Source organism: Peromyscus maniculatus, chromosome 9, assembly GCF_049852395.1.
Source record: "Peromyscus maniculatus bairdii isolate BWxNUB_F1_BW_parent chromosome 9, HU_Pman_BW_mat_3.1, whole genome shotgun sequence".
NCBI lineage: Eukaryota > Metazoa > Chordata > Mammalia > Rodentia > Cricetidae > Peromyscus > Peromyscus maniculatus.
The window spans coordinates 2,269,565-2,287,059 of record NC_134860.1 but is presented as its reverse complement, the minus strand read 5'-3'; the positions used below and the strand labels follow the sequence as shown (position 1 = coordinate 2,287,059).

The 17,495-nt window shown below is 44.2% G+C and overlaps 1 protein-coding gene across 17 annotated transcripts in view; it reads right to left on the bottom strand.

Moving 5' to 3' along the window:
• Positions 1–9,494: 9,494 nt before the first annotated feature.
• Positions 9,495–17,495, bottom strand: part of Erc2 (ELKS/RAB6-interacting/CAST family member 2) — a 905,605-nt gene continuing 897,604 nt past the window's right edge. For 15 of the 17 annotated variants that reach the window (XR_013042144.1, XM_076544121.1, XM_042284491.2 and 12 more), the window contains one exon: positions 9,495–12,385. Coding sequence is in view for 12 of the 17 variants with exons in the window: in XM_076544121.1 (XP_076400236.1) it covers positions 11,942–12,385 (444 nt within the window). In the remaining 5 variants the exon portion in view is untranslated. The remainder of the gene's footprint in view (positions 12,386–17,495) is intronic. The other 2 variants (XM_076544124.1, XR_013042143.1) reach the window with 2 other exon arrangements.

Below are 17,495 nucleotides of genomic sequence, written 5' to 3'. Positions count from 1 at the left end.
TCCCTCGGTAGTAATGATTACTGAGCTCAGCCCTTCCCAGCCTAGAATATTACCAACCAGCATCGCCAAGACAGAGGGACATTTTCTTTCTTGAGAGTTTCCCAGGACTTTACAAACATGACCCTATTAATCCACTCAATACCCGGATGAGATAGGTAGTTGGAAGTTATTATTATTCTTGCTTTTCAAAGTAGAACATCTGAAGGCAAGAGAGATTAAGCAATTAGTCTGAGGTCAAATGGTGAACCAGGGACAGACCTGGAAATGAAACAATTATCTCCTGAAATTCCAATCGAATGCACAAACTGACTGGCTTTTCATCAAGACTTCTACAGTTGCAGCTGGCTGGATTTGCATGGATTGCTCTAATACCAACATCCAAACTGACATCAGGTTTTCCTAAAGCACTGCCTGAAAATAAAACAAAGAAACAGGCAGAATGCCCCCACATAATGCCTTACCCCAAAGAGGGCATCAGCTTTATCTGGATATGCAGAGCTTTATCTCACCTGCAAGCCATATTGGAAGACTGGGGCCAGGAGGCACAGAGAACTGCTTGGGGGTTCCTCCCTCTGCCTCTCACATCCACCCTTTTACTTGGAAACAGGCTTCTCTCTCTCTCACTCCCCCACCCATGTCTCTCTCTCTCTCTCTCTGTAGGTCCACGGCAAAACATTTTAAAATATTTTTATTCTTTTTGGAGAATTTCATAACATATATTTTGATCATATTCTTTCCCCCCAATTCCTCTCAGATCTTCCCCTTCCTACCCACCTAACCTCATATTCTCTCTCTTAAAAATAAAAACTAAAATCAAAACCAAACCAAAAAGCACACACACACACAAAAATAAATAAAATAAAATAAAAAATTAAAAAAAAAACATAAACAAAACAAAACAAAAACCCCAGAAAACATGGAATCTAGTTTGTGTTGGTTACCTGTCTCTAAGCAAAATGCCTGCCTGCCCTAGAGTGTGCTTGATATATACTCTATGACATTCCACTGAGGAAAGCTGATTTTCCCTCTCCCAGCGGCTAGCAATTGCTAATGGCTTCTTGGTTAGTCGTGGGATTTTATGTTCACTTTCCCTGCTTAGTGCTGGGATTTTGTCTGGGTTGAACTTGTCCAGGTCTTGTACATGCTGTCACAGTCTCTGTGAGTTCATACATGTCATCAGTCCTGTTACATCAGGAAGAGAGATGCTGCTTCCTTGAAGTCAACCACCAACGCGGGCTCCTACATTCTTTCTGCCTTCTCGGCCATGTAGATCCCTGAGCCTTGTGGGCAGGAGTTTGAAAAAGACATTTAAGGCAGAGTGCTGCTAAATCTCTCACTCTCTGCACACTGTCCTTTGTGGGTCTCTATGCTAACTACCATCTCTATGGAAAGAAGGTTCCATGATGAGGGTTGGTCAATGCAGAGATCTGAAGTTCTGGTTGAAGCTCTGGGCTCAGAGTCCAAACAGTCCGGAGATAGGGTATTTCTATGTAGCCCATGCTGACTTCAACTGGTGGTCATCCTGCTTCAGCCTCCTGAGTGCTGGGGTTATAGGAATAAACCAGCATGCAATGTTCTTTCTTTTGGGTGTGTGCATTTACATGTGTGCAGGCATGTGCATGTTCATAAGTATGTGAGTGGTATGCATGCACTTGTGTGCAAAGGCCAGAGGTCATCTTAGGGTGTTATTTACTCTTCAGGATCACCTTGGTTATTATTTGTTTGTTGTTATTTTGTTTTGAGAAACATCTCTCTCGGGGACCTAAGGCTAGCTGATCAGTCTGGGATGAGCAGCAGTGATCCTCAGCGATCTTACGTTCACCTCCCCAATGTTGGGGTTACAAACACACTACTACACCTGGCTTCTGTGTGAGATTTGGGGAATTGAACTCGGTTCTTCATGTTTAGCAAGCGTTTTATTTCCAGAGCTGTCTCTCCAGCCCCATGTGTTCTTTTCCTTAGAGATATTCTGTAGCACAAAAAAGGCTTAGGGAACATTTTGCAGTTTCTCTGATGTTGAGACAGAAAAGATGAATATAAACTATTTTCAAATTGTGTAAAATGTAGGGTCCAACTATTCAGCTCTGAGCTCCACTTGAGTCTTTAAATACTCTTTAGTCTTTGAGCTGTTCCCTGTGTACAGTAGGTGATAGTACATAGCCCAAGGGAGGAGGTGAGCCAGGAAGAAGCTGTGCACTTCTAAGGGCACAGGCATAGGAAATTGGTCCATGGCCCACAGTAATGCTGTGGTCTCTCCAAGTTCAATGCTGCTCAGACCCCAGCCCTCCAAATACCTGGGATGATCCCTCCCACCCCCACCCCCACCCTCCCACCCCCCACCCCCACTTCTGACTACTTCAGTCTCTACAACTCAAAGTCACCCACTCTGTTAATGATTGTGTCTAGTTTGAGGTAAAATGAGATTTCCACGAGCTCATTCCTACTTGGTGGGAGGTACTACTTTATTCTCTTGTTGAAAGACTGTCCCTTTATAAGTAGCTACAACCTATACTCTGGGTTTGTTTGTTTGTTTGTTTGTTTGTTTTCCAGAATTCATGGTGGCCACTCTTGGATCTGTTGAATTTCAGTCTCTTTGAGAATCCACATGAGACTTTTGGAGAAATTCTCCCATGCCCCGACAACTTCGGAAGGTGCCAGAATTCTCCAGCTGGTCACCAGAAATTCTCTTTCTGTCCCTATCACTTTTTCACCCCTCTCTGGTTTTGTCACAGACAGACAGACAGACAGACAGACACACACACACACACAGACACACACACATACTCACACACACACACACACACTCACACATACCACACACACACACACACACAGACACACACACCACACAGACACACACTCATACACACGTACACACACACACACACACAGACACACACACACCACACACACACACAGACACACACACATACACACACACACACAGACACACAGACACACACACACACACACACACACACGTACACACACACCACACACACACAAACACAGACACAGACACACACACACACACACTCACACACACTCACTCACACACACTCACACACGTGTACACACACACACACACACACACACACGAAGCCTGAGCCTGAGTAAGAAGAAAACCACTTTCTAACTTATAGAGCACAGCCATTGTCTCTGTCCAGGAAATGAAACACAGGGGGAATCCCGAGGCAAGACAATTTTTTCCCTGTGTACCTCTACCTCCTTTTCTTCAAAACTGACAACATGATGGTCAGAAGCCAGATCATCACCAGACAGGGTTTGGGGCCCAAGTTCAGATCCTTGCCGAGGACTGTCTTGCGCATTTCTGCATGGAGCTGAGGTGCCGCAGTATCACACACAGATCTTAACTGCTCTTTTGGCTATTTCCATGGAACATACGAAACTAGCTTGTGTGAAGGGTGTCACACAGTATGGTACCGTGGACTTGCCTGGAAGCCTTCCCCATTTCCTAGACTTGGGAGAACTGTGTTATAAAATCAACCAATCACACCACAGACTGTGGTTGTAGCTACCGATTGCTGAACAACCCAGAGCTAATCTTACAGAAGTGTGAACATCTGTGTGGAAGAGAGGACAGGAAGCACCCAGCAATGTAAGTAGCACCCCACTGTTGATCCCACTACCATTTTCCCCGCTAAGGAAGCTCACACTGGGCAGAATTTGTCCCCTGCTTGCTTCAACCCCAGTGTTTTATTGTCCCAAATCCTCGCTCTTGACTTGAGTTCGTGTGTTTCGTGGAAGTACAAGTGGTAATTACACAAGCCTTTCCTTCCCTGTCATTGGCAACAGTCACCAGGGAAATTTACAGCCCCCAATATCCAGATCTGGAAACTGGTTATTAAGCATGGTTGAGGAAAACCCTGACGTGGCAAATGGCATGTGAACAAGGACCAGCTGGAGCAGCTCTTGGGAGAGAATGGCTGGGAGTGGGCCAGTGACCAGCAACATCATTTTGTTACGTGCTTATTATTTATGATATATTGCTGCTAATAATAGCTATTATCTCCATTTTGTTCATGACCTAGCATTGTAGCTGGCATTGTGTTAAGTGTTCATTTGGTCCTTTTATTATTATTTTTTTTTGTAATAAAACCAACTTCTAGGTCTGAATGATAATTTGGGATAGAGAAAACAAACAGCGGCTATTCGGCAGGCCTATGCTGACTTGTTTGGCATGCAGTAGAATGGGAAGTCTAAAGAGGGCTGTAAACCCAAGCCCACTCAGATGCTGGCAGGCCACACAATGGGTGGGCTTCACCAGGTGTCAAATTCTAGAGGACAGCGAGGACAATGGAGGGCTGGCCATTGCCTCTAACACTTCCCCATTCTCCTAGACTCCTGAGCCCTGCGCGACTACGCTTTCCAAAGTTACTTCTAAAGTAATGTATTTCGAAACAACTTCAAACTTACTAAAATGCTGGAAGGGTATAAAAGCAGCATCTATATCTGCACTTTTTAACATGTCACTGCATTAGCTCCTTGGTCTGTTCTCTTTGATGGCAGTGTACAAATCCATGATTATCAGTTTCTCTGAGCCATGTAACCACAAACTACAAAACCCTTTCGATTCTCCAGCATACATTTCTCCTAAGCAAGACCATCTCTGTATCATAGTAACTTTCAGATGAGGAAACCATCTTGATCCAGCACTGCCATCCAATCTCAGGTCCTCTTCAAATTTTGATGCCTGTCCCAACACGTGGTCCACAGTCCCATCTAGAATCATACATGACACTGTGGTCGTGTCTCTTTGATTGTTTAATCTGGGTAATTCCTCCGGTTTTTCAAGTACTGGGGATTGAACCTAGGGCCCCAGACTATCACTCTGCAGAAAGATACAGGCCCAGCCTTAACTCCTAATTCCTCGAGTTTTGAGATACTGTGTGGCCAAACAGGAGGTGTTTGAAGCTTAGATTCACTCCCTGTTTTTCCAACTTGTGTGATGTGAACATTGGGGCATACTGGCAGTAGCATTTCTTAGGGCAAATCTTTGAAATGAGGTAGAACATCTGTTGCTTGATGAATTTTCACAACACAAACCTAACTTTGGAAATATTTTCCAGGCTAAGAATTCAAATTCTTATGCCCACAGGTGAAGGTGAATCTTGTCTTTTTCTAGCTAAGGATTCAAATTCTTATGCCCACAGGTGAATCTTGTCTTTTTCTAGCTTTATCTGAATAGAATCAGATGGAAGGTTCTTGAGATGGAAGGTTCTTGTCTGTCCAGGATTATATGAAATGTTGCCACATTAGGGCACATGGCAACAATTTCTTCTGTTTCTTCTCGCTCTGGTCAACTAGTTGATACAGTCCCTGTCCTGGCGGGTAGACACCTTGAGCAGCTGATCAGCAAGTAAGCAGGAAGAAGCCCTACCCCGAGAGGAGGCCTAACACTCATTAGGGCTCTCCCCTGGGACTCCAAGGCTGGTGGCTAGGAGTTACACTGTTCCTGTTGGCTCTGAACAGGACAGAGGCTGCCTTCAGTCACAACGTGGCATCCTTCTCCCAAAGTAAGTTAAAAGTAATAAATAGCGGCCCAGTGGGGACTGAGGAGCAGACACTGGCTTGCCAGGCTCGTGCTGTTTCACTGAGCCGAGGTCTTACCTGGGAGTCACAGTGGACTGGAATGCACCTTTGGTGTGAAGTGTTCTCCTCACTGTATAAACTTGATCCTTGCATCCCAGCACTTGTTTTATGTTTTCATCTGGGGCTGCGTATTTTCTCCCTTTTCAACAGGACTATAGCTCGAACAGGGGACTCTATCCATATCGAGGAAGAGAATGAGTCTTTCACCTTCACAGGGGAGTCATAAAGTCCAAGCTCTTACCTGTAGGGCTGAGAGTGCCCAGGAATATATGTGTGAGTTTGTTTAGATTTAGATTCGGTAGCCCATACTTGCCTTGAGCTCATAACCCCCCTGCCATCCATGCTCACTTGTGCATTTATTTTTATTTATGAAACCTTTTCTGTTCTTCTCTTCTGTGTGGAAAGAGTCCATCCCTGCACACACACACACAAAAATCCCTAATAGATGTATTGACCCAAATAAATGCCCATCTTTCTTCCTGCAACTGCAGAGCCACAGCACCCGCATGGGTGAGGTGCGGGACTCACCATGGTTGGTGGCCCCGAGTCTTCCATACAGGAAGTTATAGTGTTGTGACAGGCATCACCTATTTTTAAACGAGAAGTGCTGGCTCTAGTCCTCTCACACTGGCTGTGTCTGTCATAGACGCTTCCATGTTCTAACAGGGGAGATGGGGCAGGAGGCAGCAGCTAGGCTTCCACCCAAAAGGGACAACTCGGCCAGGCAACTGGCTGAAGCTATTGATCAAAACGACTCTGCTTCTAAAGACTGGGGATTTTTTTTTCTAATCCTATGGCTACTGCATCTTCCAAATTGCCACAAGAACTTTCTAAGGCAGAGAGCCAATCACTTCTCTCTGTACCCTGCACATGTGCTGCGTGTCTATGTTCATGGGAGTGCTCATGAACCTGTGTGGGGTCCACAGGTTTCCAGTCCTCTCCATCTTAGTTTTTGAGGCAGGGTCTCTCACTGAATGCAGAGCTCACAGATGGCTAGAGCTACTGGACAGCAAGTCCTGAGATCTTCTTGTTTCTGCTTCCCAGTGCTTGGGTTAAGGTGAGTGCCATAAACCCATTTTTTTTACATGGTTGCTGGGGATCTGAACTCAGGTCCTCATGCCTACATAGTCATTTCCCAGCCCCCTGCTTCAATACTTTAAAAGTCCAACACAGTGGGAGAACAAGAGTGACCTTGGTGGCAAAAACTGGCAAACACTGACCTACCCAAAAGGGCAAGGTCAATATCAACAGTGTTAAGTCATGTTGCAAGTATGGGCCCTCCTTGATAAGCTGCCCTGACCATGGCCATTTATCAGCTCTGTGGCCTTCCTCCCAAGAGCCCTTATGTTCCCCAGGCTGAGCCTGAAAAATAGAGAGCTGTCAAATCTCAGCCGAATGTATCCTACAGTAGACCTGATTAGTGACCTCCAAAACAGCCAAGGTCACAAAAACAGGGACAGTCTAAGTGACTCTCAGTGATAGGAACTTATGGCAGCATAACAATTAAAGGCAATGCGATGCCCTAAATGAAAAGAGAAAAGAGATATGAGGTTAACACCAAGGAAATCTGAATCCAGTATGTGATGTACTTCATCTCTAAGCTGTGATATTATTGCAATGAGTGGAATATAGATGACTAATTTATCATCTTAACAACCAAGAAACCACATATCTGTGTGCATGGGGTAAGCTCTGTGGAATGGGCTTCAGTTGGTATCTTACAAATACAGTTTATGCTACACTCCACCACTGGACTGCTGTGAGGGTTTCCTAAAGGTCAGAGACCAAATGGTTCTAGAAATGGTTTGTGGATAGGACTTGTTAAATATTCCCTTGGGGATAATTTTGAAGCTTTCAAATTCAGGAACAAGAGGGACCCTAGGTTTAGGCTTAGGAACTCTTGTTGAACATTGCCAGTTTCCCTTTCTGAAAGACAGACTTGACCTGGGGCTCAATGGACCTCCTCCTCAGCAGGCTTTTGCTAACACTGGGTTTAAAGCTGGGGAACCCTGAGCAATGCATGTTGACTCCTTGGGCTTTTTTAAACTAGTCTATAAAATGGGATCATAAAAGCACCTGCTTTATGGGATTGCAGTGAGGGTAAATAAGTTCACATACCAATAGCATTTGCTATAACATGACACTAAAGTAAGTACTCGACAAGTACTGCTAAGTACTCAACAAGTACTCTTCTGGTCATCCCCATGACTTCCCTCCTGTTAGTTATGTGAAATGTGCTTCATGGCAGTGCTTTACCTCACAGAGCTGTTGCCAGGGTGGGTGAGATGCTCTGACATCATCATTTTCACAGCCCGGCTCCTAGCAAATCCTCAGGTCAGGTCAATGATTTACTACCGATGTTTACTTATCATCAGTAGGGCTGCAGTTCTGGATCCAGGATTAGCGCTGTCTTCTCTAGTCTTCTGTGAGATCAGTGCACGGACAGTAGAGGCAGCCATGGGAGACTTCAAGTGTGCCCAAGTCTCATCTGTGAGAGGCCCCAGGGAGTTCTGCAATGGGCAACCAGTCCGACAATGTGGGCTGCTGTCTTTCTCACCCAGGGGCTGGGTTTGTTGATTACAAAGTAGGGGTTCTATCTGGCCAGCTGGGTTGACACAAGCAGTCCTGAACAAGTGCTGACCGCTTCGGCAAGTCTATGATGTGAGAAATTCTTCCCTGACAGAAGTTCTCTTTCTACAAAAAGACAATAAAATGCAAAGGACAAACAAGGCCCCTAGTGTACCTGACTGTCAGGGAAGTCAACCCCATAAACCCAAAGTACAGAGGCCAAAAGGTATTTTCTGTGTTGTCAAGGAACAACTGGAGAAAGACCTTGGTCTCATTTCCTCCTTTCTAGAGGAGCTCCCAGGGATACCCATTCCTGTCTTAGATGGCCATAAGCTTACCACATCTGACTAGATCAGCCATTTATGACTGGACCTCAGTTTCCCCATCTGGTGAAATACAGTTTCTAGCAACCACTAAATGATTTCACTCTTGGTAAGAAGTGGAAATCCCATGGTGCTAATGTAATTCAAAGCTTTAAAGGAAGCAGAAACTGGTTTTGTAGGCTTTAAAATGGACATCTAGCAAGAGGCCATCACTGTGAGGGGACATCCTTTAGGTTCTAATTCAGGCTGCAAGGGACAATGAGTCCATGTGTGGGTGACTGTGTACAGCCAAGCGGTGGCTGTGCAGGTTGTGATTCTTCCTACCCAGTTTCTCCGTCTCTCTTTTTCTGAGTGCAATCCACGATCTTCCCACTAGAAACTTCCCTCCTCCAGGCAGTGTCAACCACACAGCCTCATCCTTTCAGCTCCCACAAAAAGGAAGGATTTGAGATCCAAACAGAGCTAAAGTGTCTGTCCCTTTTGGGGACATTTGTGGATATTGCAAAAGAAAAAGATCTCCTCTTGAAAAGCCCCAAATGCTCAGAAACATCTTTGTTCCCAAGGGGAGAGTTCAGCAGAGACAATGAGGGATGATGGGAGGGAGGAAGAGGAGGGAAAAGAGGGGGAAAGGGGGGTGTGTGTGAAAATAAAGGAAAGGGAGAGGAAAGGAGACATGGCTTGTGATCTAACTTCCTGTTCTGAACCTGTAGGACTCGCTGTCTATCAAGAAAGACTTCTGTCTTGGCCTCTCCAGTTAAGGAAGACAATGACTTCTCTTCCTCCCTTCCTCCCTTCCCCTCTTTCTTTCTTTCTTTCTTTCTTTCTTTCTTTCTTTCTTTCTTTCTTTCTTTCTTTCTTTCTTTCTTTCTTTCTTTCTTTCTTTCTTTCTTCTTTTGGCCTGTATGACTCTTCAAATGGTGACCAATGGCCCCCAAAGTGTTAGAGACAGTCACACGGTATATTTGTGGAAGATGGAATGAAGTCACTTCGGAAAGAAACAAGGTTTTATTTAATGAATATAAATAAGACAATCAGCACAAAGTACTCCTCATACACATGATAACAAAGTTATGAGCTGTACATACCTTGCACATGGTATTTCTACTAGACACGAGGTTACAATGACTGGCTGATACATGCCCATTGGTAGTTTTGAGGGTTCCTTAATTTTATTTATTTATTATTTATTGTTCATAGCGAGGTCCATGATCACATGGTCAATATCACAACCCACATGCCACTCACTTGAAGAAATATTACAAGAAGCACTGTCAAACAAGGGTCTCAGGGAATTAGATACACGGACCCCCGGCAGCAGTCAGATGCACTCTACACAAAACACTGCAGATAGAGCTTATGTGGACACGTTTGAGGTCTCACCATAAACACTGTTTACAAAGTAAAACCCACTTTCAAATGAAAGTTGACACGCTGTTCAGGTGCATACTGAATACACAAAATCATTAAATACAAAATTGAGAGTGTTTCTAGAAATCAAATGGGGTTATAAATACAAGCCTGCCCTTGCACAAAGTCAGACTTAGACCAACTTCTCCTAAATGTTAGCCCAAACTTTGTTTGCTTGTTTAGTATCAACTATACTATGATTGGAAGGAAACCTGCTCAAGGTTGCACAGAGGAAATATCTTCTGAACATCACAGTGTTTGTTGTAAACCCAGACACTATTTTCAATGTGCAAAAAGGGATTTTTTTGTAACCCCCAAATATCAGAGAATATTACACAAAATGGGAAAAGATACTGTGTTAGACAGAATTCGATTATTCAGGGACCGAATGATATGCTTACATGAAAGTAAGATCAATAGTACTTCCAGCCAACCAAAGTAGGGCAGAAAAAATGGTTCCCCAAACAATAGCTGTGACAAAATTGGCACATATGTAGAAATAGCTAATTACACATGGTTGATCTCTTTGTTTGCTACTTCAAGGACCCCATTTACTATCCTGGCTCTCCTCCTTCCTATTTCAAGTATTTAGCTGCAGAGTTCAGGTCAGGCCCTGGTGGTAGGCGGTAAGGACTTCTCTGAGGACACCCAAATTGTCCCTGGGGACTGGTCTGTGGCTTGGGTTTTCATTACAACACTCTACCAAAATGAGTTAAATAAACTTGCAAAGAACTCTGCTCCCTTCTCTAATAACAACCTAGATCCTTTTGATAGTTAAAGGACAAACTTTTTAAACATGAATGTATCTGGATCATTTATGTTAACACATAAGCTTTACACAGTTCGCTATTTACTGACAAGAACGAAGCCCAAAGCAAGAAACCTGCTTGAATATATTACTCCTGATGCACCAGGAATCAAGGGTGCAGTTCAGGGACAGTTTCCTTTCCCCAGAAAACGAGGGGTTTGTCTTTTAAATATCTCTATGGCTCATGAGAGAGGTCCAGAGTTAATTGCACCAACATTTTGGAAAGTAATAATGATTTGATTCAATGCAAGATTTCAGCAACTTCTGCTTAGAACCCTTTCCACAGCAGCAAAGAAAGACAATTGTATTTATTAAGGCCACTCATGCTTAAATTCACTGTTTGTCCTTTAGGAATGCAGGTGGGAGGGCTCCTCCCATTGTCAAGAAAATGGGTCGGTACAAGAGCTGCACACTGCCAGGTTGAGCTGTGTGTTTGTATGAAGTTGTAATGACTAACAATTTTGAATCTTCAGAGGAAGCAGCAGGAGTTGGATTCTCCTTAGTACCTTGTCACTGTACGTAAAAGACCTTGGAATGTGGTCTCTTTCCCTGGCATGTGCTTTAGAGAAGGACTCTGTATCCACAGACAGGTTGTATAATGCTATTTACAGACATACAACTTCATTCATCAATGCTTTCATGTTTGATGCTGAAATGCTTTGGAATCCATGTTAGAGACATTTTCTCAAGAAAAAAAAAATAACAATGAGAAATGACCCTTCATTTACAGAAGACCCAAGCTCACATTGCTTGCACAGCATTTGGATCTTGAAACGTGAATGAATTTCAGCTTCTTCATGGAGACCTGCATGCGTGAGAAAGAGAAGAGCCTGAGGCCCGGTCATGTCCCAGCCGTGGGCTTAAAGGAGCATGAGAGTGGATATGCAGATGCCTCAGGCTTCTGTCACTCTCTCATTCATGAGCAGGACAAGAAAATCATGAATGACCAATTTAGATGTGCCATGCACTGTCAGAGACACACACCATGTTCTCATAAGGCGATTTCTTGGCAAGTTATTAGTGGTTTAAAAAATTGATTTCATTTCCAACCTGGCCCAGAGGTAACAACTGATAACACCATCAAAATGTGGTTCCTTGACCGACAGATTAAAGAACTAGAGGAGGGTAAAGGCTCTCAAATTTTGGTCTTTTGGTTTCTTTGTCCAACACTCCATGCACCGTGGTATACAAACACCACCAGTAGCACTCATTCATAGCAAGCTTAGATTGTCTGATAATCTAATGTGTTAGGACCACTCAGACTGACCGGCAGGATAATGGGAGATAGAGCAAGCAGTCCCACAGAAGCTGAATCCACAGTCTGCATCCCGTGCAGTGCTGATGTATCCACGAGGCAAAGCAACAGAACTAAAACGCTCATCATGTGGCTTTCAGCAGGGCCGGTCACTTTGAAAAGGCCCAGATCCCGATGGAAAATGAAAGAGCTGTCGTCCTTGTCCTCCTTCGTGCTCTCTCTTTCCCACACACCCAAACGCCGGAGGGATGAGGTGACCAGAATCACACAGGAAAGCGAAAGTGAGAATTCCGCTTCCGGTTGGACCTGCTGCTGCGGCTGGTGGTGGACAATGAAGAGAGCCACGCTGCAGTGGGTTACCAGGCCATGGCTGCAGTGCCCAGCTCCCCCTTTAGACAACCCTTCCGACAGCTGCAACGACAAAGTACATGATTTAATAGAGAAGGACACTGGTGGCAATCTCTGCCATCATGCGGCAGAGGCTAATCTCCCCTCTCCCCGACCCAGCCACGGCCACTCTCTTTGGTTGGAGTCAGGTGGGAATGGATAGGGTGCAAAGAGAGGGAGCAGAGAAAAAGGACACACAGATCAGAAGGTTCAATTATGTCCTACAAGTGTCTTACAAAGAGGCCCTTTCAAACCATGTTCCACCGTATGCACACATTACTGATAACCACAAAGAAAAGGACGAGGAATGTGCCAGATTCTCCTATGGGTCATTTTGACATGATCAAATAACATGTCACTTTTTTCTCTCCACATTTTTTTTTCTACACTATGGTTTTACTTTTTTTTTTTAACTCGACTCAGAGACATTAGAATGTTAAAGGCAGTCAACATGCCAAAAGCTTTAACACTCATTTATGAGCCCTGTGACAGCAACAATTTCAAAGACCTGTAAGCCATGCGAGAGCAATGGCTTAAGTGACTGTTGGAGCTGGCAATACCATTCATATGTACACATGCAAAGGGACTGAAAACTTGGACTCAGACAGATTCTTACACACAAGCACACCAAGTGTCATTTTTCACAACAGCACCAAGTGTCTGTCCCCAAATGAGTGGATAAGCAAAACATGGTGGTATATATAATACAACACTGAAGACACAGCTGTAACCTGCTTCTCTGTTCATGCTCAACAGTGTGCTTACATCATTACCATTCAAAGGTCCTTGGAATGTTGGGTATTTCCAACACATAGACATAATGTGGCTCTGCGGAGACTGTGGCAGGGAAGGGAGAGAATACACACACACACACACACACACACACACACACACACACACACACACACACTTTTTTTGTTGTTTCATTTTACTTCTTGAGACAGGGTCTTGCTATGTATCCTGGCTGACCTTTAATTCCTGCACCCTGATCCTCTTGCCTCCACCTCCCAAGAGCTGGGAATGCAAGTATATCCCACTGTAGCTGGAGTTTTCTCCTGTCCCACTCAGGCCCACAGCCACTCAGACCCAAGTAAACACAGAGAGACTTATATTACTTATAAACTGTATGGCCGTGGCAGGCTTCGTGCTATCTAGTTCTTGTAGCATGAATCTTAAAGAGTCTTATTAATAAAAGTCAAACCTAAGACCAGTTATTGTGGTGAATGTTCGAAGATCAGAGAAGCAGAACAAGCCACAGCTACCTCACCTCCCCAGTTGCACAGCTGATCCTGTTTCCTCAGACTGGAAGCCTCTGAGTCCTCATCCAAATGAATCTCAGCTGAACTGTGCTGCTCAAAATTCTAGTATCTTAACCAGCCAAATGCTTCTAGTTTCTGGTCTTCATGCCTTATATACCTTTCTGCTTTCTGCCATCACTCCCTGGATTTAAAGGCTCACTTTCTGGGATTAAAGGCATGAGTCACCATGCTTGGCTGTATCCTTGAACACACAGAGATCTAGGTAGATCCCTGCTTCTGGAATGCTAGGATTAAAGGCGTGTGCTACCACTGCCTAACCTCTATGTTTAATATTGTGGTTATTCTGTTCTCTGACCCCAGATAAGTTTATTAGCGTGCACAATATTTCGGAGAACACAATACCACCACAAGTTCTTATATCTTAAATTAACCCATTTCTATTAATCTATAAGTTGCCACATGGCTTGTGGCTTACAGGTACTTTACATCTTGCTTCTCATGGCGGCGGCTGGCAGCGTCTCCTGACTCAGCCTTCCAAATTCCCAGAATTCTCCTCTCTGCTTATCCTGCCTATACTATACTTCCTGCCTGGCTACTGGCCAGTCAGCATTTTATTTATCAATCAATCAATCAGAACAACACATTCACAGCACACAGAAAGATATCCCCAGCACCCCACCAAGTCTTGCTCTCTACATCACTTTTCATATCTACTCTTTGGATGTCTGATTTGGCAGCTGATCTACTCTACTTAAGTCCCACTGGCTGATGAGAAAGTCAAAGATCTCTGCATCTGCCCAGGCAAGCATCTATTTCAGGGCATCCTTAAGCAGTATCAGTGGAATGTATGGCTTGAATGAACGCAGCTAATTCATACTTTGAGGAGTTTGGTATAACTCTTCTGGCTAAGAAACTTGAATCAGGGCAAAAAATGACTTCTGCAGAGCCAGAAATTTAGGGAGTTTCTAGTGCAGATCATATTACTCACTCTGGCACATAAAATCGCTGCAAACTTTGTATAAAAATTGTGAGTCTGAGCACGCTTTCTGTTTCATGAGCTGTGCATAGCTCTCATTCTTTTGTGTGCTAAGCATTCCTTAATCATCCCTTTCAAGGGCTGACCGACATATTAAAAGGCCATAGGATGAAAAGGGAAAGGGAACATAAGGTAGTATTAAAATGTACAGGTTGTTTCCTTTACAGATGGGGAACTAAGTGAAAAATAACTATGGTCGATGTCCAATGTCTTTGATATTTTTCCAAGATAAAGCAGCAGAGAACAATTGTTTACTCAGTTTTGAGATAGCTTTCCAGCTGGGCACCCAGGTCACAGAGTTGAACACAGGTCTCACAATCACAGTGTGTACTGCTTGTGGGAAAGGTAATAATTATCTTTAGGTAAGAGAACTCTCAAAAGTCCCTGATGGTTTAAATACTGATTTTAAAATGTCATTTTTTAAATGCAAACAATAGAGCAAATGAGCAGAATACCTCGTTTAGTGAGGACCCCCTCAGAGCCCTTACGCCAGCCACATCTTCAGCTATCATCTTTTAAGTCCTGTGACACCTCTTAATTTTTTTCATTGGAAAGACAACAGACATAACCACTACCACGGATATAGTCATAGACTACCTTTAACAGTCTACCATGCAAATAAAATGATTTTTTAAAAAAAAAATGTTGCCACCCTTCAACAAAATAATTCATTCACCAAGAGGCTCAGATGAGTCTGAAGCTTAAAAAAAAAAAAAAAAATCAAACCAAACCGAACATAACAGGACATTGCCAGCAGTTACAAATAGAGATCATCACTCCTGGAGGGGCAAGTCAGAATGTACTTTTAAAACCTTTAAAAAAAATGGGATCCAGCCTTCCAGCAAGGGCAACCAGGGCCCTTATCTTCTGAAAGATGATTCCAAGCTTGGCTTGTTCTCCCTCACAAGGATGCTTGAAGTAGCTGGCCCTAACCTCTCCAGTAACCTCTTGCAAGGCAGACAGACCCAGCTCTGTCTTCTGGGGCAGCCAATAGCTCTACTGTGATTATGGTGGCCTTCAACACACAGCGGTTTAGAGTGTGCCGCCCTGATCACAGCTCTTTGTAATCCTGCAGGACTGGGGATGGAGGACCTGTGGACGCTGGCCAGGCTGGCAAGGTCTCTTCTAGCCTCTGTCTATTCTTTTTGTTTCCCCATGTTCTCCTCATTGTGTCCTTTGTCCACAGACACTCAGGTCATTTCGCCAGCAGATGATCTCTCTTTACTCCTCATTCTCAGCTTAGATAGTGTGCCATCCAGGAAGTCTCCTGTATGGTCCTCTCCCTCTGTCTAGACTTGCCCTACCCAATATGGTAGCTGCTGGCCACATGTGGCCACCATATACTCAAAACATGTCTAATACAAACTGAGACACAACTGAAGTGTGAAATGCATAGCAGATTTTGAAGATTTACCATGGAAAAAAAGGATGTATACTATCTCAGGAACAATTTTTTAATACTGACTTCATGTCAAAATACTTTGGATGTACTGAATCCAATAAAATATACTCCCCTTATCACTTTAAAGATGTGACTACCAGGAAACTCAACGTTATAGACGCGACTTGCCATTTTATTTCCAGTAGACACCTATAGCCCAGATGATAAGTTAGGTGAGGGCAAGGGCAGGCTGCTCTTGCTCACTCAGCATCCCCTGAGCTTTGTACAGTGCCTGGAACAGGGTGATTTCCTCATTCATTCTACGGATAGTAAGGAGTGATTAGATAGATAGAATCCTAAAATTTCCTCCCTACCCAGCCTCCCTTGACATAAGCCTTTCTACCCCAACCCCTGGTTTTTGGAGTGAATTACAGCAGACCATAATTATATTAATTAACTCAATTAGGGCTAGATTAATATAAAGAAAGTTGGCCCAAACAGATTTAGCTTGAGGACAGGGGCCCTTCTTTAGCAAATCTCTTTCTCCTGTCATCATTACAAAAGAGAAGGTCAAGTGTGAAGGCTGTGAGTGAGGTCTCACTGTGCTGAGAGAAAAGAGCCACAGGGGTGAGGAATGACAACTTCCTTTAGGTCAGAGAGTGGTTCTCAACCTTCCTAATGCTGTGACCCTTAACGCAATTCCTTGTGTTGTGGTGACCCCCAACCACAAAACTATTTCATGGCTACGTCATAATTGTATTTTTGCTACTGTTACAAATCATAATGTAAATATCTGATATGCAGGATATCTGATATTCGACTTCCATAAAAAGGTTGTTCAGCCCCCCCCCCCCCCCAAGGAGTCAGGACTCACAGGTTGAGAACCACTGATTTAGGGAAGGAGTCTCTCCACAGCACAGTTGACAGCCAGGAAGCAGCAAGAACCTCAGTCCTACACCCACGAGCAAGTGAAATCTGTAGGCAACCTGAAAAGAGCTTGGAGTCCATTGCTACAAGAGCCTTCCCAATCAGGTCCTCTTAGGGTCTGCTTTGACTTGTGTTGTGTGAAACCCTGTACAGAACTCAGAAGAGACCTTCTGAACTTCTGTCAGGAGTCTATTAGCATACCAAAGCACATGCTGGCAGCCAGGCTCTCTCAGCATCACAAATACCTGTGACAGAGTCCACACAAGACCCTTGGCTCTTCTCAGTTGTTCTCACCCCACCCCCTACCTTAAACTTCTCCAGTTCATGCCCCATCCCCCACCCCCAACTCCCACTACTATATAACCCTGCCATTTTGGCCATACACTGTTTTTGTGCGCTCTCTCTCTCTCTCTCTCTCTCTCTCTCTCTCTCTCTCTCTCTCCCCCCCCCCCCCGCGCGCCCCTCTCTCTCTCTGTCTTCCTCCTCTCCTCCCCACTCCACCCCCGGCCATGGCCCAGTCCAGTCTGCTAG